At 44.2% G+C, this 26,931-nt stretch overlaps 1 protein-coding gene across 2 annotated transcripts in view; it reads left to right on the forward strand.

Annotated features, from left to right (window-relative positions):
• LOC132833501 (zinc finger protein 362-like) overlaps positions 1–26,931 on the forward strand; it is a 64,367-nt gene that overhangs the window by 25,328 nt on the left and 12,108 nt on the right. Inside the window, exons 2-3 of one of the 2 annotated variants that reach the window (XM_060851831.1) lie at positions 19,388–19,455; positions 22,196–22,448. In XM_060851831.1, the coding sequence (XP_060707814.1) occupies positions 19,393–19,455; positions 22,196–22,448 (316 nt within the window). In that variant the 5' untranslated portion in view covers positions 19,388–19,392. The remainder of the gene's footprint in view (positions 1–19,387; positions 19,456–22,195; positions 22,449–26,931) is intronic. The other variant, XM_060851832.1, reaches the window with a different exon arrangement.

Here is a 26,931-nt window from a genome sequence, read left to right on the forward strand (position 1 = left end):
GATCATGGGTTTGGAAGGTGCTGTCTGAGGAACTTTGGTGAATTACTGCAGTGCATTTTGTAGATAGTACACACTACTGCTACTGAGTGTCGGTGGTGGAGGGAGTGGCAGTTCTTGAAGAATATTTATTTTTGAAGACTGCAATTGTCCTTAGCACTTCAGGGGAATTGTAGAAGGTATACAGGTGGTATTCCTACATTTACGGTTCCTGCTATTGATCACTGTGCAGTGACATTTTTGCAAATTGTTTGTCTGAGGTAAGGTCAGCCTTTACTGTAAAACAGCCTTCATTCTAATCCATAACACGCACAATGTCAAATACCTTCCCTGACCTGACTGTCGCGAATGTGATGTACGGCTGCTGGGATAGTGTATAGCAGTAGGAAGTTGAACACTGAAGTCCCAAAATCTTTTCACTGACCTTGGTGTGGCTCTAGTATGATTGAATTCCTAAAGGCTGTAGAGTAAAGCTATCTTTAAACAAGGAATACTACACTAATGAAGCAACAGAAATGCAGGCTAAATGTGTCATTCACATTTGGCCCTGACATTGCAAGGTTTTCCAACTTTAATTCCTCTTTCCTCTGCTCTCTCGTGGACATCATTTAGACAAAAGTAGGGCAGGTCATAGAATCCCAACAGTGCAGGAAGAGGCCATTTGGCCCATTGAGTCTGCATCAACCCTCTCAAGAGCTTCCCACTCAGACCCACTCCCCACCCTAAATCTGTAACCTGCCATTTACCACAGCTAAGTCACCGGGCCTGCACATCCCTGGACACTATGGGGCAATTTAGCTTGGCTAATTCACCTAACCTGCACATCGTTGGACTGTGGGAGGAAACCTGACCACCAATTCTCACCTCTCATGAATTCTAATTTCCATCATTCACATCTATGTTTTTAGCATTCAGGATCCAGTGCTCTGCAATTGCCTTCATACACCTGTATGCTTCTCTCTTTCACTCTTCTCCCTTCAAATCATGCAGACACGGGGGGAACGCTCAAACTCCACCCAGACAGTCACCTAAGAGTGGAATCAAACCTGTGTCCCTGGCGCTGTGAGGCAGGCGTGTTACTGTACTGATCCACTGTACTGCCCAAACCTGTTGTTGGGTCTCTGGTCATGTCCATTCTCAGTAAGGCATCTAAAGTTACATGAAGAGAATTTCTCCTGCTCCTCCCCACTGATTTTTCCTCTGTGGTTTTGTGCTCTTTTTGTTAGCTCCCAGAGACAGCTCAGAATGGGAACTCAGTATGGTTGGGCGGGAGGCACTGAATATCTGAGCTGCACAAATGAGGGCAGGCACTAAATTAACTGGAGAAAAGCTGGTCAAGGTTCCCATTTCTGAAAGTCACCAGCATCATCAGGGTACAGCTCCAGGCAAAGGAGATTTATGGCTCAGATGAAGACAATGATTTATATGCCCTTATAATCCAACGCTCAGCCTCCCCCATTAAGGACATCATTTTGGGCAAAATGCCAGACAGTATCGATGCAACTGTAGCCTAAAGTGAACCTTGGTGCAAAAAGCAGGGACAGCGAAGAGAACTAAAGAGATTTGCAGGGAGTTGGTCATTGTCTGACATTCAATCACTCTGGGTACAATGCACCACTCACTGGATTATTGTACTCTGTGACAAGACTTTGTGTTAAACCCACATTCACCATTATGAGGGTGTTGAGGTTTACATTGACAACAGAAGACAAAACAACAATTTCCATCAATATACCAAATGAAAACTTTCCAAGGCATTTTATGGCAGTGTAATCAGATAAAACATGACACTGAACCACTCAAGGCAGTATTAGAAAAGGTAACCACAGGCTTAGTCACAGAGATAAGTTTTAAGGAAGATTTTAAGGGAGAAGAGAGAAAGAGAGAAGCATATAGATGTGTGAAGGCAATTACAGAGCTCCGGATCTCGAATGCTAAAAACATAGCTGTGAATGATGGAATGAAGGAAATTAGAATTCATGAGAGGTCAGAATTGGACCAATACAATGTTCTTGGATAGTTCCTGAGGTGGAGGTTAATGGAATATTCTGAAAGGTGCTAAATGTGGATGTGATATAAAAAATCACGTTAGAACTGAGAGCACAATGGTCCTCCCCTCAGATTTACATTCTCCATTTTGTTTTATTTAGTGCTTCCCCAAAGCAATATGGCTGAGATTGGGAATTCAGGAGAGTTTTGAGGAGGTTCACTTAAAACTTCAGTGGGTTATAAGTCAATGAGCAATAGAGGTGATTTGCCTAAGGACAGATCCTCTGCTCACTCTCCACACCTTGCAGTTTTATGCTTTCTTCTTCAGTTGCTTAGTTACCTAACATCCTCACCTTCTTCCTACTTCTTGATCGTGGTCTGACTAATCGTCCTTCATTCACATGCTTCAGCTAGTTCTCATGGCTTAAAATATGGCCAACCAATACTTGCTGTCTTTTCTTGATGGTATAGACCATTAGTCTTTCCTTCTCCACCATTCTCAATCTTTATTCATTGCTGTGGTGTTCTCTGCCAACTGTTCTCTCCCACCCAATCCTTTTCCAGCATCACATTTTGCAACTTGGTAGCCTTTTGGTGGCCACTTACCTCAAGGACCATGTTTCTGTCTAGTCCAGCAAGGTGATTCAGATCAGAATCTTGATCATTATTTTCTTAAAATCTTGACACTTTTTCTATACTGGGCGATTCTTGATGTTTGGCGAATGCATTTTGGCACAGAGTAACTGTTGCTGTTTATTATTGTCACAGAGGTCTGAGGCTTAATGCAAGCTCTGTATTGTCATAGACTAGACCAAATCCCCTCAAAACATGTCAAGGAGACAGCCTAGACCCTAACTTTTTCATATTTGAAAGGCAAGGGCCAAGTGTTGCATTCTAGATGTAATTTGATTGGTTAAACTATTAGGGTTGATGAAAACCACACGTTATAGTGCAATAACTTAACTCGATTGGAAAACTCATAGAATCTTGATTCTCTGATTCTAAGTTTCTGTGCCTTTAACAATTGGACAGCAAAGTGATCTTGTGCTGTATTGGGTAACATTCAGACATGGAAGGTGCATTCATAATATTTCCAAAGTAATATTAACCTGTAAATCCTTCCAGCACTCTTGCGGTAGATGTTAAGAGTGGTAGACATTCCTGGACTTTTTGGCAGCTGCAGCACAACAGCATATCTATGTTAGAAAACTCCATTCACTTGCTCTTACCAGATACCAGGCCATAAACCAAGACATTGTATTATGTGGAGGACAAATAGCCAGAGTTCTGAGCTAGGATAATCCAGGGTGTGGGTGCAATCAGGTGGGCTCTAGCAACAACTGGACCCTGTCCCCATTCAGCTCCTGTACCCCTGGGCAAACTCTAGTGGGAGGCACAGAGAGTAGAGTGGGCTAGAGTTAGTACAGAGTCAGTGACCTATGGAAAGGAAATCTAGAAAAGACTAGAATAGGGTCAGGGACCTACAGAAAACAGAGGCATGGAAACCAACTACAGAGTCAGGGGACCAACAAGGTGGCGAAGAGCCAGATATTCTGGGCGGCACGGTGGCTCAGTGGTTAGCACTGCTGCCTCACAGCACCAGCGTTCCAGGTTTGATTCCAGCCTCGGGTGACTGTGTAGCGATTGTACATTCTCCCTGTGTCTGCATGGTTTTCCTCCGGGTGCTCCGGTTTCCTCCCATAGTCCAAAGAAGTGCAGGTCAGGTGAATTGACCATTCTGAATTGTCCCGTAGTGTTAGGTGCATTAGTCAGAGGGGAATTGGTCTGGGTGGGGTACTCTTCGGAGGGTTGGTGTGGACTTGTAGGGCTGAAGGGCCTGTTTCCCCACTGTAGGGAATCTAATCTAAACTTAATACAATAATAGATTATTTAACTACTAAACAGTAACTACTCCAATATAAGAATGTCCCGCTAACATACCTTAGGCAAAGGCAAATTCAGTTTAAAAAAAACAATTGTTTCACATGCAATTCCAGCAGCAGGAAGAGAATCCTAGATTTTAAGAAAGGAAAAGAAATGTAGCAGCTTTCACAACACCAACAGCTACTGTTAAAATTTGACCTAAAAATCCAGATTCTCAGGGAGCTTGGCCCCACCCATTCAGGCTGCTTCTATTGTCCACTTAAAATAAACCTAAGGGCCTCGTAAACTGTTTACTTTATTCATTGAATCCCTATTGTTTAGAAACAGGCCAGTCAGCCCAAAAATACACACTGACTCTCTGAAGAACATTGCACTCACACTTACCACACCCCACCCACCCCTGCCAATCCCTGTAACCTTGCATTTCCCCTGGCTAATCCACCTAGCCTGCACATTACTGGATCCTATGGGCAATTTAGCATGGCCAATCCACCTACCCTGCACATCTTTGGGCTGTGGGAGGAAATCAGAGCACCTGGAGGAAACACATGCCAACATGGGGAGAATGTGCAAAGTCCAGACAGTGACCCAACGGTGGATTTGAACCTAGGTCCCTGGCACTGTGAGGCAGCAGTGCTAACCACTGAGCCACCATGTCACTCTCTGCCTCAACCTTTCTTTATGTTTTTTAAAAAAAGGACAAAATATTCCTCTTAAAGCCATAGTATCGTATGTTGTCGTGGGTCTACGGGATAACAAGTACTTGGAACCTTTTATGCAAACTATGGACACGAAAAGTTATGTAAATGGGTGTTTCTCTACATGGAGCACTTGAGTAGCAGTATAGTCAGACTGGGCCCTTTGACAACAGGGAAACCTCTCTCAAAAACTGTTCATTATAACCTTCAGTTTCACTTCCCTTCCTGCTGAGCCATTACTTATAAACTCTGTTTTGCTTGTTCTGCAGCCAAAAAATCTGCTAGAGGTTTAAATCAACAAAAAACGTCATTGTGACACAGGCAGCCAGAATCCTTTTAATTACCTCGCTAGCCTTTAATCCCTGTGCTGTCCCAGTGCGTCATATCACATGGTGTGAGCTGATGTCATTTGGGTACAAATATGAGCAGTATAAGTGACAATTCTCATTGACCCTACAGGTTAATAGTAACTGTGTTTCTCTGTTCCCCCATAAGTCACTCTGCTGAGAAGGGCCAATGATCCTTATGTTTGTCCCGTCCAGGTCCATTAACGAACCTGTAAAGGTCTTAAGCACTGTCTAGTGGCTGTGCATGGAACAAGATTGTTAGAGGAATTGGAAATGAAGAAGAACAACATTCAGTAAACGCTTGCCTTTATGTAATGTCAGTCTTTCATAGGATCAGCACATCTCAGTGTGATTTATCATCAGTTAAGCTCTGTGTGTTTTTAAAACGCAGTGACAACTGTGATACAAGAAACACAACAGCCAATTTGAGCACGGCAAAGTCAGACAGATAGTAAAGTCCCTGACTGGACTGTCTGTTTTATTCAGTTGTTTGATGTATAAGTATTGGCCCGACATCAGGGAGAGCTCCCTGTTCGCTGCCAACGATCTGCCTGTGAGTCAGAAGGTTGCGGGGTGAAGTCTCTTCCCAAGCACAAAATCCTGACTTGACCCTCCAGTGCCGTACTGAGAGCACGCTGCACTGTCAGAGGCATTGTGAAACAGATGAAACAGAGATACATAGAAGATAGGAGCGAGTAGGCCATTCGACCCCTCAAGCCTGCTTGTCCATTCACCTATTATCATGGCTGATTATCAATCCTAATCCTAATCCTGCCCTCCCCAATGACTCTTAACTCCTTTAGCCATGAGAGCTATATCTAACTTCTTTAAAATTGATAATGTTTTGGCCTCGATTACTTTCTGTGGCAGTGAATTCCACAGGCTCATGGTCAAGACATTTCTCCTCATCTTAGTCCTAAAAGGTTTACTCCTTATCCTTAAACTATGACCACTGGTTCTGAACTCCCCCACCATTGGGAACATTCTTCCTGCATCTAACCTGTCTGGTGCTGCTAGAATTTTATAGCTTTCTATGAGATTGTTCCCCAGTACCCCACCACCATTCTTCTGAACTCCATCTGACTCAATCTCTCCCTGTACTGTACAACAGTCCTGTCATACAGGAATCAGTTCAGTAAACCTTCACTGCACTCCCTCTATAGCAAGAACATCCTTCCTCAGATAAGGAGATCAAAACTGCACACAATGTTCCAAGTGTGGCCTCACCAATGCCCTGTATAATTATAGTAAGACATGCTTGTTCCTGTATTTGACTTCTCTTGCTATGAAGGCCAACATTCAGTAAGTCTTCTTTCCTACATGCTGACTCTCAGCAACTGGTGTCAAGGACACCCAACTCTCAATAAGCAATAAGCAGTGGGTGGAAGATGAGCAAGGGCACTGTGATGTCCTGTCCACTATTAACTCCTCAAATCTTTACCTGACCATCGCTGTCTGTCGGAGCTTGCTATATACAAATTGGGTTGTCACATTTCCCGGGTTACAACAGTACTTTAAGAAGTTCAAGCTTTACTAGGCCAGAGCATCTTGGAAGATCTTGGGATTTTGAAGAGTGCGATTCATAAATGCAAAACATTTTTTTCTCTCGTCAAAATAGGCCTTCATCCCCCTCCCCTGGCTGAGACAGCTGACGGTCTCTGTTTAGCACCTCATTGGAAAAAAATGGTAACTATGACAGAACAGTGAAGATTTAAATGGTTTATAAATAGAAAGTAGATATCTGGTTGTGAGTTGCAGACCAAGATTGAATTGAGGAGCTCAGAACTAATTAATTAGCTCTATTTAATGTGAATTACCATGTCTCACTGGACTGGTGTGCTGGAAATCAAATCCCATATTCCCAGAGTTGACACAAATGTGACAATTTGATCAAAGTACCAAAATGCTTTATTTTTATTTAATTCAAGTTTAAAAAATGCACCTCAGACTGTTTTTCTATTAACAAGAAAATAGTCACATTGCTTTAAAGCAATGGCAAAAATGAAAGATGAGTTGCTAACTCATAATGCTGGAACTTGAAAACTCTATCCTTTTTATAAATGTACATGTATAATGTACAAAGAGACAAGAGCTGAAAATGTGTTGCTGGAAAAGCGCAGCAGGTCAGGCAGCATCCAAGGAACAGGAAATTCGACGTTTTGGGCACAAGCCCTTCATCAGGAATGAGGAGAGTGTGCCCAGCAGGCTAAGATAAAAGGTAGGGAGGAGGGACTTGGGGGAGGGGCGATGGAGATGTGATAGGTGGAAGGAGGTCAAGGTGAGGGTGATAGGCCGGAGTGGGGTGGGGGCGGAGAGGTCAGGAAGAAGATTGCAGGTTAGGAGGGCGGTGCTGAGTTCGAGGGAATCGACTGAGACAAGGTGGGGGGAGGGGAAATGAGGAAACTGGAGAAATCTGAGTTCATCCCTTGTGGTTGGAGGGTTCCCAGGCGGAAGATGAGGCGCTCTTCCTCCAACCGTCGTGTTGTTATGTTCTGGCGATGGAGGAGTCCAAGGACCTGCACATCCTTGGTGGAGTGGGAGGGAGAGTTAAAGTGTTGAGCCACGGGGTGGTTGGGTTGGTTGGTCTGGGCGTCCCAGAGGTGTCCCCTGAAGCGTTCCGCAAGTAGGCGGCCCGTCTCCCCAATATAGAGGAGGCCACATCGGGTGCAGCGGATGCAATAGATGATGTGTGTGGAGGTGCAGGTGAATTTGTGGCAGATATGGAAGGATCCCTTGGGGCCTTGGAGAGAGGTAAGGGAGGAGGTATGGGCGCAAGTTTTGCATTTCCTGCGGTTGCAGGGGAAGGTGCCAGGAGTGGAGGTTGGGTTGGTGAGGGGTGTGGACCTGACGAGGGAGTCACGAAGGGAGTGGTCTTTGCGGAACACTGATAGGGGAGGGGAGGGAAATATATCCCTGGTGGTGGGGTCCGTTTGGAGAAGGCGGAAATGACGGCGGATGATACGCTGTATACGGAGGTTGCTGTGGTGGTAGGTGAGAACCAGTGGGGTTCTGTCCTGGTGGCGGTTGGAGGGGCGGGGCTCAAGGGCGGAGGAGCGGGAAGTGGAGGAGATGCGGTGGAGGGCATCGTCGATCACGTCTGGGGGGAATCTGCGGTCTTTTTACTCAAAGAGACAAGACACAAGTATTATGGGTGAGGAAGGAATTGATATGTCAGAGCAGCACAAATCTGGCACTCGTCCGAATTATAGATGTAGATGAGATGTTTTGTTTCATCTTTCTTCCAAATCTTTGATCATTTTGCTAATGACAAAAGGTGTGTATAGACCAATTTTCAGCGTTTCATTCATTCACTGGTGAAGGGTTTGCTCTTTTGGTTCCTCTGAAGCTGATTTCTCTCCTTTTCCTTTCAACAAGGGAATTTTCTGTTGCTTCTGCACATGTGAGGAGAGAGATGTAGGTATTTCCTCTTTACAGGCTAGAAGCTTTTCCTGCGATGTCCTGCAGCCACTTACTCAGGAACCAATCAAGAAATTGTTATAATGCTGAGATCTCCTGAACGCAGACAGCTGGACTCAATTTGAAAAATACAATCAAATGATTATCTCTGAGCAGAATTGCCCAGAACACATGTGTGTGCAAATATACACACACATGTGCACAATACTGGGGTGTCGAGCATACCCCCACTGCTTTAAAAAGGCAAAATTGTAAGTACAGTTCACAATGCGATCCAGTAACTTGTTTTTAAAACTGCAAACATCTCCTTCCAGTTCCCTTGGTTTAAAGCAATACAGTTTATTCTGCTGTAATGGGACAGTTATGTTCCTGTACAACCTTGCACCATAGAAAGTCATGCTGTAGAAGATCACGAGACCTGTTTAGTAGAAGGTTCGTATTATCTAAACAACATCCAAAATTCATCAATCGCAATATAGCTAATTCACATTGACGAAAAGCATGTTTTATCAGAACAACCTGTATACCTTTCCCATTTTCAGGTCCACAGTCCAATATTAAAAGTGTTTTTATCTTTACAGAACTTGGATAGTGTCAGCAGCCTAGTCAAAGGCAAAGGTTGTCACGGCTGAACTAGATCCTGGTTTTTTCACACTAGCAGCACAAAGCCATGAATAGTGATCAGGAGGGAAACCACAGCCTCGTTTCTCTTCTCTATTGTCCTGGGCATTGTTAGACTGATCAGGGTAGTTTAACTGCAGCACTCACAGGGGCTCAAGCAGCTCCAGCTGGTGTTAAATTTGTGTTAAATGGTCTACATTGTAGGTGCAGAGGGGACTCATCAAAGGCTGTTGAACTTTTAACTTTATTTCTTTATTTCTTTATTTTCCTAGTTTATATTAAGAACGACTATAATGTTAAGTATTACCTTATTTCTTTATTTTTCTCTTTGTTCTGTGAAGGTAATGCTTTATTTTTTTAACCTTGTTTCTTTTACTATTTGTACTGAAGGCTTTCGCACCTCAGTACTTTTGTACCTGAGATGGCTCTGTGTGTGGCAACATGATACACTTTTCACTGTACTCCTATACTTGAGTACACAATTAAATCTAAATCTAAAAATTAAATCCTGCGGAGAGGAGTGGTTGCCAATTTGTCTCATGTGGTCTTTCCACAACCCGACATCATTGCCCTTTCAATATGGCTTTCTGTGGCTTTGAATCTCCTGATCAATTGTTTGCTAGGTTCGGACTAGAACAAGACAGATTCTGGGCAGGAACACATCAGAGCTAACTTTTAATCGTCCCTTTTCATTCAGAGCATGTCACTGCTTCGGAGGACAGTGGACGCTTCCCTGAATTGCTGTCATCTGTGTGGTGTCCATGCTCTCTCTGTGCTGCTAGGGAGGGAGCTTGTAACCTGAATCAATGCCAAGATTGCAGCCAGATGGTCCATCCATTTTGCCTTGGTCTTTTCTTAATACAACTGAGTGGATACTAGGCCACACAAAACTATACTGACATGGGACTGAATCCTGTAAAGGCCAAACCAAGTAAAGCTATGAGAGGAGAATCAGTTTGTAGGTGAGCAGGAATATTGGGAAAAAAATGTTGTGGGATATATAGCTTTATGAGTCTCTCTCCATCAATGTACTTATTCTCTTGTCCTTCTGTATAGCACTTCACTGAAGCAGTTGAGTTCTTTTGACAATTATATTAATCTATAGGATAAGAGGTTTACTGGTGATCTATATGAGGATGAAGGGTTGGTGGTTGGTTAGATGATTGCGTCCTGCAAAGGCGTAATGATTATTCCAAGGGAATTTTTTAACTTGAGGGAAACTGGTGCTGATGCAGTGGTTCCGGTCACAGTTGACACTTGTGTAGATCCCGTATGTTGAGACAGGGAAAGTTCAGTCAGGGCTTCCTCTGATTGATGTCTCATGGAAGATTCTGGACGTGATGGTGTGTGGACATGGGGTGAAGGTAGGATTGAGCTTGTTGATGATGCCGCCCATGGTCCAGCTGAATCATGGGAATGTGAACAGGGTGTTAGAAGAGAATCAGGAAGTCAAAACCTGGGGGCAAGGAGAAAAGTTGGTGTGGGATAGACAGCTCTTCAGTCACCAAAAAGGGTAAATTTGTTTCTCTTTCGTACTGTTAATTAGAACAAGATATTTTCACCAGGCTTTTCAATAGCTCAAAAATAGCACATTTATTACAGGCAAACTGAATCTTCAATCACATGGCAAACTGGTTATCCCCAAAACCACTATATGAATTAAACCCTATCACATAATCCCAAACACACACATTCATATAAGCAGAACAAATACACGTAGCTCTGCAGAGCCAATTATGGTTGGGGGAGAAATAAGATAAGTAGGCAAAATTCAGACAACAAAAGTGAGTTGATTTCTCAGAGTTCCTTTGAATTCCAGTAGATGAGACCTGATACCTGATAGTCACAGAATAATGGCAAATGATCAAAAGATTTCACTTTCAGCTGAGAAACAGTTAGAAGTCCTGCCATTGGAAGCTTTATCTTTTTTTTATCAAAAACACTTTGCTGAGTAAGGTATAGAAAGTGCTGCTTTCGGATCAAAGTGCTTTCTCTTCCTGATCGAGAGAAAGGCAGTACTGATTGTCCTTGCAAATTTCTCCAACCCAGAGCTTCCAGGTGTGAACAGAAAAAAACAGCCAGCCATCGACTTCAGAGGCTGTTGCTATGTCTAGCATAGAACCATGAGGGCTTTCCAGTTCTGTTTGCTAAACAGTTATTCGTATCTATCTAAAACCTTTGTAGCACACTGCTGTCCAAAGTCACTTGTTTTTGCAAACAGCAAAAGATCATAATCTCCTTTGTTTGGATCTGGAAATGTAACAGCAATCACATGATAAATGTTTTGCAACCCAGTAATGTCTAAACACATCCATGTTTAATTCTGATAATCCATAAATATAGGTTTTCCCAACAATATCCAGTACTTTCCGCCATTTCTTGATTCTGCAAAAGCTGTAGACCATGTCGATATTATGGCTATAATACTGAAGACTTGTACTCCAGAACTTTGTGTACCAATAGACAAGTTGTTCTGGTGTAATTGACAGTGCTATCAACAGCACTAACTTAACCATAACCTGCTCATTGATGCTCACTTTGGGTTCCACCAAAGCACTCAGTTTCTGACCGCATTACAGCCTTGCACCAAACGCAAACATAAAAACTAAACTCTGGAGCTAAGATGAGAGTGACTAGCTTGAGATCAATGCAGTGTTGGACTGAGTGGGGTATCAAGGAGCCCTACCAAGATTGGGTCAGTGGGGAAAATGCTGAACTACTGGGGTTAATATGCAGTGCAAAAGAAGATGGTTGTGGTTGTTGGATGTCAATTGTTTGATTCCCAGGACATCATTGCAAGAGTTACCCGGGATATTGGTCCCTCAATCATAAGGCCAAAAATGGGGAAGTGAACAATGTTCAGTGCCTCTTCAGATACTTATGTTTGAAGTTTACGTTAATGTGCAGGAAATTGTGCAGGACTAGGAACATAGGTATATAGAAATACAGGAACAGGGGTAGGCCTTTCAGCCTGTTGAGCATGCTCCACCATTCAGTTAGATCATGATTGATCATCAGCCTCAAGGCCATTGTCCCTGTTTCCCTTGATATCAGTCATTTGCAGAAATCTGTTGATTTCCAACTTGAACATAGTTGATGACTGAACTTCCACAGCCCATTTTGGGGTAGAGCATTTTAAAGATTCACCACCTTCTGAGTGAAGAAATTTCTCCTCATCCAAGGTCTACCTGAGAATGTAGCTCTTAGTCTGGAATCGTCAGCAAGGGGAAGCATCCTACCTTTTTAGTAATTATTCACTCCCAGGGATGTGGACATCACCAGCTGGGCCAGCATTTATTGTTCATCCCTAAGCACTGTTAAGTGTCAACCATATTGCTCTGGGTCTGGAGTCACATGTAGACCAAACTAGGTAGGAATGGCAGATTTCCTTCCCCAACAGGCATTAGTGAACCAGATGGGTTTTTCCTGAAAATTGCTTCATGGTCATCAATAGACTTGGAATTCAAAAAATATCTGGAATTAAAATTCCATCATCTGTCACGCTGCACAGCAGGATTCTGATAAGCAGCAAGTAACGCATGCACCACAGAAATTGTAGTTAATGACCATCTCCAACCAGTGAAAATCTAATCATTACTCTTTCACATTCAGTGGCATTAGCAGTGCTGAAACCCATTATCAACCAACTGGAGGCTTTCATTGATCAGACACTGGACTGGGCCAGTCATAGAAATACTGTGGCTGCAAAAGTAAGTCAAAGGTTAAGAATTCTGTGGCAAGTAACTCACCTCCTGACTCTCCACACTGCCTTTCTATCATCGACAAGGCAGAGGTGAGGCGTGTGATGGAATATTTCACAGGTGCCTGGATGGGTACAGTTCCAACAACAGTCGAGAAGCTTGACACCATCCAGAACCAAGCAGTCTGCTTGACTGGCACCCCATCCACCAACTTTAATATTAAATTCTCTTCAGCACGGATGTACAGTGACAGTAGTGTACGCTATCCACAACATGCACTGTTACCAAGTTACCCAGGCTTGAGCACCTTCCAAACTTTCAACGTGTAGAAGGATAAGAGCCACAGATGCATGGAAGACCATCACCTACAAGTTCCACTCCCAAGCCACAGACAGTCTTGACTTGGAACCTGCCCTGGCACAAGGACTACAGCTGTTCAAGAAGGCAGCTCATCGACAACTTCTGAAGGGCCGTGAGGGATGGGAAATAAATTGGTTTGAATCCCACCATGGCAGATGGTGAAATTTGAATAAAAATCCAGAATTAAAATGAGTCTCCTATCATTCACACAAACATTGTTAGTTATATAAGAACTAGCAGCAGGAGTAGGCCATCTGGCCTGTCGAGCCTGCCCTGCCATTCAATAAGATCGTGGCTGATCTTTTTATGAACTCCTGCTCACCATAACCCTTAATTCCTTTACTGTTCAATTGTCGATTGTGAGCTGGTGATGCCCACACCCTGTGCATAAATATTTAAAAGGAAGCACAAATCTGTTGCTGTCTGGACGTTAGATTTCCCATTGTTAGGGTCAAGCTATTTTGGAAAACAGGGAATCTGTTTCACAATGGGTTCTCCTGACCAAGAGTTTGAAATTGACATGCGGCCAGTAATTGACATTTATAGTTTAAAATCCGTTATCTAAATTGGTTTATGTTGCATTTCCCCAAAATGAACTTTGAAACATTGGCCTTAAAAGGTCAGGTGAGATGAACAGCTGAATACCTCCATTAGTCTTCACTCAAAACGTTGAGTAACACCAAGGAGAATCTAATAGTACAGAACATGATTCTGGTCGCTTGACTTCAGTTTGTCTATTGAGGCTGCCACTTGTCCCCAACGTTGTGCCCAGAAGGGTGGCAGCAATTAGATTTAGCATTGCTACTGAACTTTCAGTCAATGGGCCATCAGGTCGCATGGGGAGGCAGTGGTGTAAGTTGTAATGTCATTGGGCTTGTAATCCAAAACCCCCAGTTAATGTTCCAGGGGCATACCGCCATGAAGGATGGTGAAATTTGAATTTGTTAAAAATATGGAATAAAAATAATGATCATGTAACCTCTGCCAATTGTTGTCAAACGCCACCTGGATCATTGATGCTCTTTGAGAAAGGAAATCTGTTGCCCTTACCTGATCTGGCCTATATGTGACTCCAGACCCAAAGCAATGTGATTGACTCTGAACTACCCTCTGGGCAATTAGGGATGGGTAATAAATGCAGGCTTAGCCAGCGACACTCATATCCCATGAACAAATCTACTAAAATAAATTGGCCTATTTCTGTGCTGTGGTAATTCTATAATTCCCATTATACCGCTGCATGTATGTCAGAGTAAACCTTTCTGTTCTCAACAGTGACACAGGCTGGTGGATTAGGTTACTGCAGGACACTGGCACCAATCCTGCTATTGTTCCTGGTACTGGTGTACAGTCTAAAGTCTGTTTTCAATTTTGTGCGGAGATATGGAAAAGTTGCTCTTTGTAACTGTAAGTGGAAAAACAGGAGCTGTGCACAAGGTGTGTATAAAACTGGGAAATTGCTTTCCCCAATGTGTAAAGTAGACTGATTTGTACCACTGAGTCCTGAAGATCAGGAAGCTCCGAGGGTTTCTCATGACTTATGCTGTAGTCACTGATTTCAGTCAAATCTTCTGGTAGGAGACCATTGCCATGTTTAGTTGGCTGCACTTTGTCCTGAGTTGGACTGGCATCTCAATCCTGACTGTTCATAGAACTCCTGCAGTGTGGGAGCAGGCCATTCAGCCCACACCAGCCCTCCAAAGAGCATCCTACCCAGCTCAACCCTATAACCCTGAAATTTCCATAGCGAATCCACTGAGCCTGCACAACCCTGGACACTATGGGTAATTTAGCTCGGCCAATCCACCTAATCTGCACACCTTTGGACTGTGAGAGGAAATTGGAGCGCCTAGAGGAAACCTGCACAGACATGGGGATATTGTGCAAACTCCACCCAGGTGCCTGAGGGTGCAATCGAACCTGGGTCCCTGATGCTGTGAAGCAGTAGTGCTGACCACTGAGCCACCATGCTGACTTGTGTTGTCCAGTAATTACTGACTTAAGGTGGGGACCTGCACCGAGGGGATAAGAGGATTACATTGAGTCAAATAGCCTCCTGATTCTGACTGTGTGGAAAAGACTGTTAGAACATCGCAGAACAGTTACGGTTTAAAATGGGGCCCTTTGGCCCATTGTAGCCACACCGGCTTTCTGAGTATTTTGACTTAGTGCCAATTCTCCAGTTTTTTCTTCTTTAGCCCTGCACATTGTTGCTATTTAAATAATTGTCTGATGGCCTTTTGAGTGTCGAGGGCCATTGGTGACTGAAATACCCACATGACTTTGAAGGAGTGGCAAAAATATTTGTGAGCTGTGGGAGTGGGAGACGGTTTTTATAGGATTTCAGACCCAATCACACCATTATCTGTAGCACTCTGAAGACTAGATTGTCATGAGCTGAAGCTGTCTTTGGTTACGTATTACCTGATTGAGAAACCTTCCGTCTGGCTGACCTCACAGTCATAGGTACATTTAGGAATAGGAGGAGGCCATTCAGCCCCTCTAAGCTGCTCTGTTATTCAATTAAGCCAGTGCTGACCTGTACCTCAATGCCATTTTGCTGCACATGCTCCATATCAGCGAATGGCTGAGATCCAAAATGGAGTATTTGATAGGAAGCAGATTCAGTTGTGACTTTCTTAAGAGAATTGGATTGTTATCTGAAAGGGAATGTCAATAGTGTGATCATTAAGTGTTTAATAGCTTTTGTTTGCATTTTTGATTATCTTGCTGGATACCTATCCCCTTCTTGGCTATTTTAACAGGCAACAGGCCAAAACCAAAGCTGTCAGTCTTGAAACGTAAAGTTTATTGTTCACTGCACGGACACTGCCAGACCTGGAGGGTATTTCTAGCATTTTCTGCTTTTATATTCAAGGCGGAGATGAGGAGGAATTTTTTTCCTCTTTCTCAGAAGGCTATTAGTATCTGGAATTCCTGTTCCTTTCTGAGCAGTTGAAGCTGCCTCACTGAATATATTCAAAGTTAAAAATCACGCAACACCAGGTTATAGTCCAACAGGTTTAATTGGAAGCGCTCGCTTTCAGAGCGCTGCTCCTTCATCAGGTGGTTATGGAGGACACGATTGTAAGACACAGAATTTAAAGCAAAAGTTTACAGTATGATGTAACTGAAATTATGCATTGAAAAATACCTTGCTTGTTTGTTAAGTCTCTCATCTGTTAGAATGATAGCTTCACTACTTTCATATGTAAATGGCAAAACTTTCTTTAAATTCTCAGGTTAACTGTAACGATTGGCGTCAGCCAGATTTGTTGAAGGTGTTAGACCCCTGTGTTCCCTCTCTGTGCCACAATGTTTAGATTGATTCTAATCTAAAAAAATGAGTCTTCCATGGATTCATGCAGTTTTTGAGCAAAGTATAATGTAACTCTGCAAGTACAAATTCACCCCACAAACGTATATGTGCATGTGGGCTTATGTGTGCATGAGAATGTATGTGCGTGTGAGAGAGAGTGTAAAGGGGGTCTAAGTCTGTGAGAGGGTGCATGTGTGAGAGTGTGTGCGCGTGTGTGCAGGAGTGTGTGTGTGTCTGGGGTGGGGGATTAAGAGTGTCCGTGAGACAGAGTGTTTTTGTGTGTAGTTCAGGACATTCGACTTCGGACCTTTGGGTGACCATCCTCCAAGACCGACTTCAGGACAGGCAGCAGCGAAAAGTGGTCGAGCAGAGGCTGATAGCTAAGTTCGGTGCCCATAGGGAGGGCCTCAACCGGGACCTTGGATTCATGTCACACTACAGGTGACCACCATTACACCACACACACACACACACACACACACACACACAGACACTCCTCACACACACGCGCGCACGCACATGCATACACACACCGGCACTCCTATACACACATAGACACTCCTATACACTGACACGCACACAGACACTCACACTCCCACATGCACATATGCACCCTCTCATGGACTTAGACCCCTTTACATTCACGCACATATACACTGTCTCTCACAGACACTCACAACCTCCCACGTCAGACACACACACACTCCTGCACACACGCGCACACACTCTCACACATGCACCCTCTCACAGACTTAGACCCCCTTTACACTCTCTCTCAAACGCACATACATTCTCTCTCACAGACACTCACAACCCCCTACCCCCAGACACATACACACACACTCCTACAGAAGAAACACACACTCCACACTCACAAGTGCACCCTCCCTCAGAATTTGACCATTTACACTCAAACACACACACATACATCCTCTCTCACAGACACTCACAACGCCCCCCCCCCCAACCCGACACACACACACACATACAAAAACCCACATGCACACATACACATATATGTTTGTGGGGTGAAATCGTACTTGCAGAGTTACAAGTTACATTTTACTTTGCTCAAAAACTGCATGAATTAGAATCAGTCTAAACATTATTGCACAGACAACAGCACACAGGGAGCTAACACCTTCAACAAATCTGGCTGACACCAATCGTTACAGTTAACCTGAGAATGTAACTTTTAAAGAAAGTTTTGCCATTTACATATGAAAGCAGTGAAGCTATCATGGTCATTCTAACAGATGAGAGACTTAACAAACAATCAAGGTATTTTTCAATGTATAATTTCAGTGACATCACACGGTAAACTTTTGTTATAAATTCTGTGTGTTGGGGTTGAGCTCTGCACAACGACCTAATGAAGGAGCAGTGCTCCGAAAGCTAGTGCTTCCAGTTAAACCTGTTGGGCTATAACCTGGTGTTGTGTGATTTTTAAATTTGTGCAGCCCAGTCCCGCACCGACACCTCCAAATCATGAATATGTTCAAGGCTGAGTTAGACAAATTTTTAAATGCCAGGGGAGCCAGAGGTTATAGAATGGAATGTGAAATGAAGGCCAAGATCGTATTTGATGACAGAGTAAACTGTGGAGGAGGCGAATCGCTTCTTAATGCCACAGGCGGCAATGGGAAAAGTGCAGATAAATGAGGAGTGGCAAGAGGCGAATTGCTCGTACAGAGAGTCAGCACAGGCAGGATGGGCCAAATAGTCTGCTTCTGTGCTGTTGACTATTCCACGATTCCATTCCATGATGATTTACTCATTAAAAATCCATCGCTTGTAGCCTTTAAAGATCCGATTGTCCCAGCATCCAAAGCCTTCTGACTGAAAATGTTCCAGAAGCTGCTACCCTTTGTGTGACTCTGTGCTTCCCCCTGGTGGTGCTTGATGATTTTGCTACAGTTTTAAGATTCTGCCTCTTGCTTTTGAATTCCTGACGAGAGGAAATAATTTCTCCAGATCTACCACATCAAACACATGTCGAATACGTCAACCTTCACATTCCCAAGGGAGCACAGGCTAGTATCTTGCTTAGTTTGTCAGCAGTTTCAAAGTCATGTTTGAATTGGGAAGCCCCGGTAAAAGGCCAAGCCCCACAATACAAGACAGCAGCTGACATTGATGTAAAGGTAAACTTTTGATATACAGGCCCTTCGGCCCAACAAGTCCACACCGACATAACAACATATGTATGTCAGATTCTTTAAAAAGGTGAAGCAACTGGTCACCAAAGAGGGAATAAAGGCTTTGTCAATGAGGCAAGTCTTTTTTTGAAGACTTATTTAAGGCAGAACAACAGATGGCAAAGTCCAGTGGCTCTAAGGGAATTTCAAATATCTGGACCACTTTCATCCAGAGCATTCTAATCGAGAGAAGAGCTGCTTGAGGTAATGATGTCATTAGCTGATGCTTTGCTTAGTTGGACAAAAGCAGTCATTGAGTCCTGAAAGTCAATTGGTAAATGATAGAACTGGACCCAATCTGTGCACACTTCTAAAGAATTGTTTGTATATTGCAAAGGTGCACCTTTTTAAACCAACAACCACAACTTCAGTCTATGTCTATATATAGGAGCTCAAATGAATCCCCAGTTAATACCCAGTGTAATTAAGATATAGTTATGATTTGGGACTTTTGACATCCTGGGACAAAATGTGGTCACAGATGGGGTGGTCTTAGAATTGATTTTATTGTAGTGAAAATGCAGTTTGTGGAGTGTAGGATGAACAGGAAAGCATAGGAAGAGCCAAGGAGGAAAAAAAAGAGATTACCAAAGAATTATTGCTAAAATAAAGATAAGAAATGATTTCAGCAGTGAGGGTGAGGATTAGTTGTCTGATAGGAGAGAGTGAGGCGGGATTCTTATATGACAGCAAGTTCTTTCTAGTCCTGTTCCAGTGACTGGTGTTTGAGGATCCATCCCAGACCAAGGAGAAGCATTGCAGTCTTGCACAGGGTGGCTTCTCAGAGAGTGTTCGAGGTAAAGGATCGCTTGCTGTAAAACTCCTGTAACTGGAGGTCTTTGTTTCTCTTCCACAGTTGCCATGGCTGAGCCACGATTCAACAACCCGTATTTCTGGCCTCCACCCCCCACGATGTCAAGCCAGGTACAAGTGAATAGATATTGTGTTGAAAGAGTGTAACAGCATCAGATGTTAGCGTGCAGCAGTGTGACACTTTGTGCCCACCGTAGTCTTGTAGCCGGGAGAGAAACGTGAGAGTGCATCCCAACATTTCCTGACTAAGTGCTGCTGGTATTTTGTGTCCGTGTTTTCTCTGCATTGTTTTCATTTCAGAAATAAAGGAGGAGGATGGGCTGGAAGAGAGGTGGTACTGTTAACCTCGGCAGAGTTACATAAGAGGTAGGAGTAGGCCATTGAGTCTGCTCCGCCATTCAATAAGATCATGGCTGATCTTTTCGTGGATTTCAGTTCCACTTACCCGTCTGCTCTCCATAACCCTTAATTCCGTAATCTATCTTTCTTTGCCTTAAAATGAGGGAGCCTCAACTGTTTCACAGGGAATTCCACAAATTCACAGCACTTTAGGGGAGGAAGTTCCTCCTTAACTCAATCCTGACACTGGTTAGACAATGGCTATCCACTTGTAGGAACTGAGTGTAAATCTAGCCCGGGCTAATGGGATCAGTGTTTCCTCTGTGTGGTCTATAATGCTTCTCCGTCAAGTGGGCAGTCTCGCGCCCATTGGCCTACCTCAGCAGACACTGGTACCAAAGTACCAGTTACTCTCAGAACAACCTCTGGCCATTTGGTGCAGGCAGTGATGAAGGGTCAAGTGTTTTGAGAGTGGGACCAAAGCTGCTTTGGTTGGAGCAAAGGGAGCACTTATGCTGCATCCACCGGGTCTCGAATGCTCTCACTGGCTTCCTGCAATGGAAAAACTACTCATTCCCCAGCGCTACTACCTCCTTTTGATGAGCACCGAATTCATGTCAATAGAACAATCCACTTTGCTCCCTGTTCTTTTGGGTTATAATTTGCAGTTATTTCTTAACCAATGGCTTCTTCTGTAGTGCATTCAGAAGTTCACTCCTTGAAAGTTGCTGTAGGGAAGGCCACAGTATGGATTGTCTGACCAATACACAGTACCCAGCAAGTGCCAGCACAATTCTGCCAAAGCGTGGTCGGTCACTGAAAGAGTGAGGAGCAAGGGGCCTTTCTGGTCACACTTGTCTTTTCCCCACCATTCCTTACTGTTGGTCAGCTTCCATCCCTTGCCAGAGGGTGGAGGGGGGCAGTGGGGGGGAGCTGCTAAAAATGTAGGGAGTAGAGATGCACCTCCCCACCCCCTCAACCAAAGGAACAGCAATACCCAGAATTACCTTGTTTAATGTCATCGAAACAGCTTCTTGCTCCATCCTCTGCAGGCTGTGGAATATTTATACGAGCCCAGTTTGGAAAGAGCTTGGTTGCTAAGCCAATAACTCAACATCACAAGGGTAACTGTGTTGTTAATTTGGAGCAAGGAAAGAAACCAGTACGTTGCATTTGTATAGTGCCTTTCACAACCTCAGGCTGTTCCCGTCACTCTTCGCCCTGTATCAAACAGAAGGAACAAAGCAGCTCTCCCACTGTGGGCTTGTTTGGTAAAGGCACTAGTGGTGTGGTGCTGAGTCCCAGGTTTATCTTAGTTCAGCTTACTGATGTTTCTGGTTCAGGTCCTACAACAAGTTGCAGCGACTGTGGCCTGAGATAGGGAAACTCTGGAGGGCGGAGGTCACCTTGCAAAGTGACCTGCTGTCCAGTAACCTCTGCTGCAAAGTGCATGTGGGTTTAGGATTGGAGTTAGGGTGGGAATCGGGTGTGTGATAACCAAAAACCCCCCAGCCCAATCTCGGGGAGATACATGGACCCTTGATCAAGGACCAAATGGATGGTGCCTGCCTCAGGACCTGTATCCCAAGACAACCCAGAACCTTCCAGATAGATGGGCAGAAGTTTGAACTTTGACCGTGGTAAAAGCTTCTGGACCAGTAATCCATGGTAATGGACTAAACCTTCAGAGGCTATAGGGAAGGCCACAGTATGGATCGTCTGACCAATATGCAGTACCCAGCAAGTGTCAGCACGATTGTGCCAAAGTGTTGTCGGTCACTGAAAGAGTGAGGAGCAAGGAGCCTTTCTGGTCACACTTGTCTTTTCCCCACCTCAGAGGCACACATGTAAATCGCACCATGGAATTTAAATTCAATGGATAAATAAATTTGGAGTCAAAATACGAGCCTCATTAATAAGAATCATGAATACACTAGATTGTCCTTCACCCTATCCCATCCTGGCCTACAGGTGCGGCAGGTGGCTCAGTGGTTAGCACTGCTGCCTCACAGCTCCAGGTTCGATTCCAGCTTTGGGCGACTGTCTGTGTGGAGTTTGCACGTTCTCCCCGTGTCTGCGTGGGTTTCCTCCGGGTGCTCCGGTTTCCTCCCACAGTCCAAAGATGTGCAGGTTAGGTGAATTGGCCATGCTAAATTGCCCGTAGTGTTTGGTGCATTAGTCAGAGGGAAATGGGTTTGGGTGGGTTACTCTTCGGAGGATCGGTGTGGACTTGTTGGGCCAAAGGGCCTGTTTCCACACTGTAGGGAATCTAATCTAATCTAATGTGACAGCAATGTGGTTAACTTGCCTGAGAGGACAATTAAAGATAGGCAAGAGCAACACTGATATAGAGAAAATAGGCCATTATAAGTCAAGTATCAATCCCAAGGCCAGCCTGCTTGGATATTCTGTGTGTAATGTTTGTGCACAGGTTTATGGTCCCAGTGAGCAAGTTTAGTTAATGACATGACGCTGTCTTATTTCTTTGGTGTCTGTTTGTCCTTCTCCCCAGCTTGATAATCTGATGCTGATAAACAAGATCAAGGAGCAGCTAATGGCGGAGAAGATCCGCCCGCCGCACATGCCCCCCTCGTCCGTGCAATCCCAGCAGCCCTTGCTGCTGCCGTCGACCTCGCAGAGTGGCCAATCACCCCTGTCGATCCTGAAGCCACAGCAGCTGTCGGACGTTCACACGCAGGCCCCTCAGCCGGATGTGGCCCTCCACGCCAGACCTGCTACCAGTTCTGTAACAGGTATTTTGAACTGTAAGGACATATTTTTTCTCGCACGCTAACTGACACGTGTTGAATGTTGAATTGTATCTGACCGTGTTTCCTCAGGAGGTGAAAAGTGCCTTGAACCTGTGCAAGTTTCTGTCATGTCACTTGTAGGTGGTTGTCCAATGGGTGGTCAGCCATTTTCTTACAGGAAGAGGAACGACTGAAACCATAGCAGCAGTACTCCAGAGCCATTTCCACTCTGTAACTCAGTCTTTTGACAACACTGTTCTTGCTACACTGGGAGGCATAAAGGAAAAGGACATATCTGGTTCAGGTTAGCATTTCTCAGCCTTGTGAGTAGAAAAAGAGGCACCAATGTAAGTCAAGTGTGAAGCCTGGCTGGTAGGAGGCTGCAGTGGGCCTTTAGCCCTCAGGCCTCATTACAATTACCACCGAGATGAGGAACACAAAGAGAAATAGATGAAATTGCTGAGCAAGGCAGTCAATTTTTGTGGAAGCAGAAGAGATAGAGAGAGAGAGAAAACCAAATGAGTTAATGTTTCATGCTCTATATGTGAAATGTTTTGTTTGCCCTCCCTTTCTTAAGACACACTGTCGTGTTTGATGTTGTTTTGTAGCCTCGAGATATATCCTATAAACTTTGTTTTCCATAAGGTGCTGCACTTGCAAACGATCATTCTTTATATGTGAGCACTGACTGTGAAGGTCAAAAACCCTATTACCTGATCTTAATATTATGTCTAGATTGCATAACAGTTATTGAGAAGAGATCAGGAATGTCAACCTGGGCAAATTTTACTTCTCACCAGCTGAGGGGTGTAAAGGAAGAAAAATCTTTACAACCAGTGAAGTATTTTTTAAAATGTTGCTACTTTGGTAATGTAGGGGATTCATCCCTGCTCGTGCACACCAACAATGATTATCTTAAATGGCCTGATAATCGGCTTTAGTCAGCCTTGGGTGAGCAATCGGTATTGACCAAGAAAAACTCACTTGCTGTGCTCTGAAATAAAGCTGTAGAATGCTTTACCTTTATCTGAGAGGGTAAATGGGGCATTGATTGAAATATCTCAATGGGGAGATGTTGGCACAGCTGTAATGTTCCTGGGCAACCAATCCAGAGGCCTAAGCTAATCCTTTGGGGAGACAGTTCAAGCTGTTGAAACTTAACTTCAGTTAATAAAATCTGGATTAAAAGTTAGTCTCAGTAGTGGTGACTATGGAACAAATTCACAGAAGTGTTAGGGTGCAGAAGGCGGCCATTCTGCCTATTGTACCTCCACCGTCCTCGCATGGTCAGTGATTGTTGTAAAATCCCACCAAGTACACCAAGGGCCTGCCATCCTTACCTTGTCTAGCCTACATGTGACTCCAGACCCTCTGCAATGTGGTTGATTCTGCCCTGTCCTCTCCATTGGCCCAGCAAGCTATTCTGTTCAAGAACAACTTAGGATGGCAATACCCAGACTCCATGAAAATGAATTCAAGGATTTAGATCTGCACAGTGGCTCAGTGGTTACCACTGCTGCCTCACAGCATCGGGGTCCCAGATTCGATTTCACTCTTAGGTGACTGTCTGTGTGCAGTTTTGATGTGGAGGTGCTGGTGTTGTACTGGAGTGGATAAAGTTAAAAATCACACAACACTGGGTTATAGTCCAACAGGTTTATTTAGAACTACAAGCTAGCTAACTGACAAAGGAGCAGTGCCCTGGAAGTTTGTACTTCCCAAAAAATCTGTTGGACTATAACCTGGTGTTGTGTGATTTTTAACTGTGTGGAGTTTGCACATTCTCCCTGTATTCACATGAGATTCCTTTGGGTGCTGCAGTTACCATCCACAGTCCAAAGATGTGCAGTTTAGGTGGATTGGCCATGCTAATTGCTCCATTGTGTCCGGGGATGTGCAGTTTAGGTGGATTGGCCATGTTAATTGCTCCATTGTGTCTGGGGAGGTGCAGTTTAGGTGGATTGGCCATGCTAATTGCTCCATTGTGTCCGGGGATGTGCAGTTTAGGTGGATTGGCCATGTTAATTGCTCCATTGTGTCTGGGGAGGTGCAGTTTAGGTGGATTGGCCATGCTAATTGCTCCATTGTGTCCGGGGATGTGCAGTTTAGGTGGATTGGCCATGCTAATTGCTCCATTGTGTCTGGGGAGGTGCAGTTTAGGTGGATTGGTCATGGGAAATGCATGGTTACAGATATGGGAGTGGGTCTGGGATGGTGTGCTCTTTGGAGGTTCGATGGGCCGAATGGCCTGTTTCTGCACCGTAGGGCTTCCAAGATTATATTTAGAAGGTGGAACTCCCTCAGTACTGGACTGTTGTCAGCCTGTGCTGAAGAGTAAAACGTGGCTGAGAGGTGAGAATACGGCACACTGACACTGAGACTACTTGCAGCCCCATTATATTACAATTGATTGCAGAGGAGAGATTAAACCGGGGTTTTACTGAGTGACTGAGCTCTCCCTTTGGCAACAAATCCTTCCAAGAAGCCACCGCTCACATTCTGTAAACTAGATCTCCCACATGTTTGGCAGGAGACTGGGTGGGTAAGGCTATATCTTGCTCTCCCACATGAGAACGATGGCCTGGCTAGATTCCAGGAGGTGGATCTGAGTTCACATTCAGTCATGAGAACCTTGGTTGAAACACCTGGAATATTGTGAACAGCATTGTCCTCCTTTTTGTATGGAAGGATATAATGGAGACAGTCCAGCAATTGATCATGGGATTGGGTGCTGGGGTGAGAAGTTTGTCTTGTGTTGAGATGGCTGAGTGTATGAGGCCTGTATTCTCTGGAGGTTTGAAGAATGAGAGATGGTGTCATTGGAACATCAAGATTCCAAAGGGGCTTGACAGGTCAGAGTGTGTTTCTGCTGGTCAGGGATTCTCGAATGTAAAGAGTATTTGAGAACGTAGAGTCTAATTCAACGATCAACCAGGATCGTGTTGAATGGTGAGGAGAGCTCAATGAGTTGTATAGCCTTCTGCTGCTGAAGGCCTTGTAGTTTTAATAGAGGACTTTCCTCATTGCTGTGAATGCTGGGATAGCGCTACCTCCATTGCCATGACTTGCTTCCCTGATATCTCATGCAGAGTGAGTGCACAGCAACCTCACCATTTGAGGGCTGCAAGGAGAGAAAGTAAATGCCTGACCGAAAATGTCAGCCCTGCGATCTGTACGATGCTGAGCTGCAGACCAGAGGATGCAATTCCGGTAATCACTGAATGTGTGGATGAGTCAGTTATCATTGTCAAACAATGCAGAAGTCAAAAAGCTGTCACTTGGCTGGGGCGGGGTGGGGGGGGGGGGGGGGGGGTTGATGCTGCTGGTTGATGAGGGCTGGAAGAAGTCAAATCAAGTATAGTTTTGTTCTCTATCTGCAGGAGATTGTGCTGTATACCGGGTGGCTCTGTTAGTCAAAGGATAAGACAGAAATGTTACTAACACTCGGCATGTCATGACTGGTAAAGAGAACAGAACAGTTCATGTTTCAAACTTGGGGAACCCTCATCAGAAATGTTCAGCATTTAGCCACCTTTGACATTGCTGAGATTGATATCAACCAGGGGACAGAGCTCCCAAATAATCAGTTTCTGAACTGGACACATTTCACACTTCTTTCCTTATTTTTACCAGAGACTAATTTTCGTGCACTAGGTGTACAGGTCAAATCATAACATGTCACACCCTTGGGGTGCGCTGAATTTGGTCAGCTCTGTTAGGCAACTAGGAAAGAAATATGCCCTGTCATCTAAGACTCAAGAGAGTGTTCCTGAGCTATATTCGGTAGCCCTACTGGAAATCACCAGTGTATGTAGACACCAGTTATTCCTGCCCCTTAACTGAATATGCTGCAGCTATTCAACAGACTCTTACTGTGAATATCATACTGTGAATATGATCATAACAACATGAGGCCTGGTTTAGAGCTGTTTTTCAGTTCGACACCTTCCTCATCCCATGTGATCTTCTTATACCTGAAAAAAAAACACAACAGGGTTGTTTTTCAGACTGGAGGCTTGTGACCAGTGGTGTTCCACAGAGACTAATGTTGGGTTCAGTTTTGTTTGTTATTTATATATATGAAATTGATGAGAATATAGAATGAATGGTTAGTAAGTTTGCAGAAGACATCAAGATTGATGGTATGGTGGACACTAAGATTACAACGAGATCTTCTTCATTTGGGTCAGTGGGCTGAAGAGTGGCAGATGACGTTTAATTTGGACAAAGGTAAGGCATTGCATTTTGATAAAACAAACATGGACAGGACTTATGCAATTAAAAGTAGGGCCTTGGGTCGTGTTGTAGAACAGAGAGACCTCGGGGTTGATGTACGTAATTCTTTGAAGTTTGTGTTGCACATAGACAAGGTTGTTAAAAAAGCGTTTAGCGTGCTTACCTTCATTGGTCAGACTTTTGAGTATAGGAGTTGGATGTTAATTGAGGACGTACAGGATGTTGGCGAGGCCTCTTCTGGAGTATTGTGTCCTGCTCTGGT

This window comes from Hemiscyllium ocellatum, chromosome 37 (assembly GCF_020745735.1).
Source record: "Hemiscyllium ocellatum isolate sHemOce1 chromosome 37, sHemOce1.pat.X.cur, whole genome shotgun sequence".
NCBI classification, from domain to species: Eukaryota; Metazoa; Chordata; class Chondrichthyes; order Orectolobiformes; family Hemiscylliidae; genus Hemiscyllium; species Hemiscyllium ocellatum.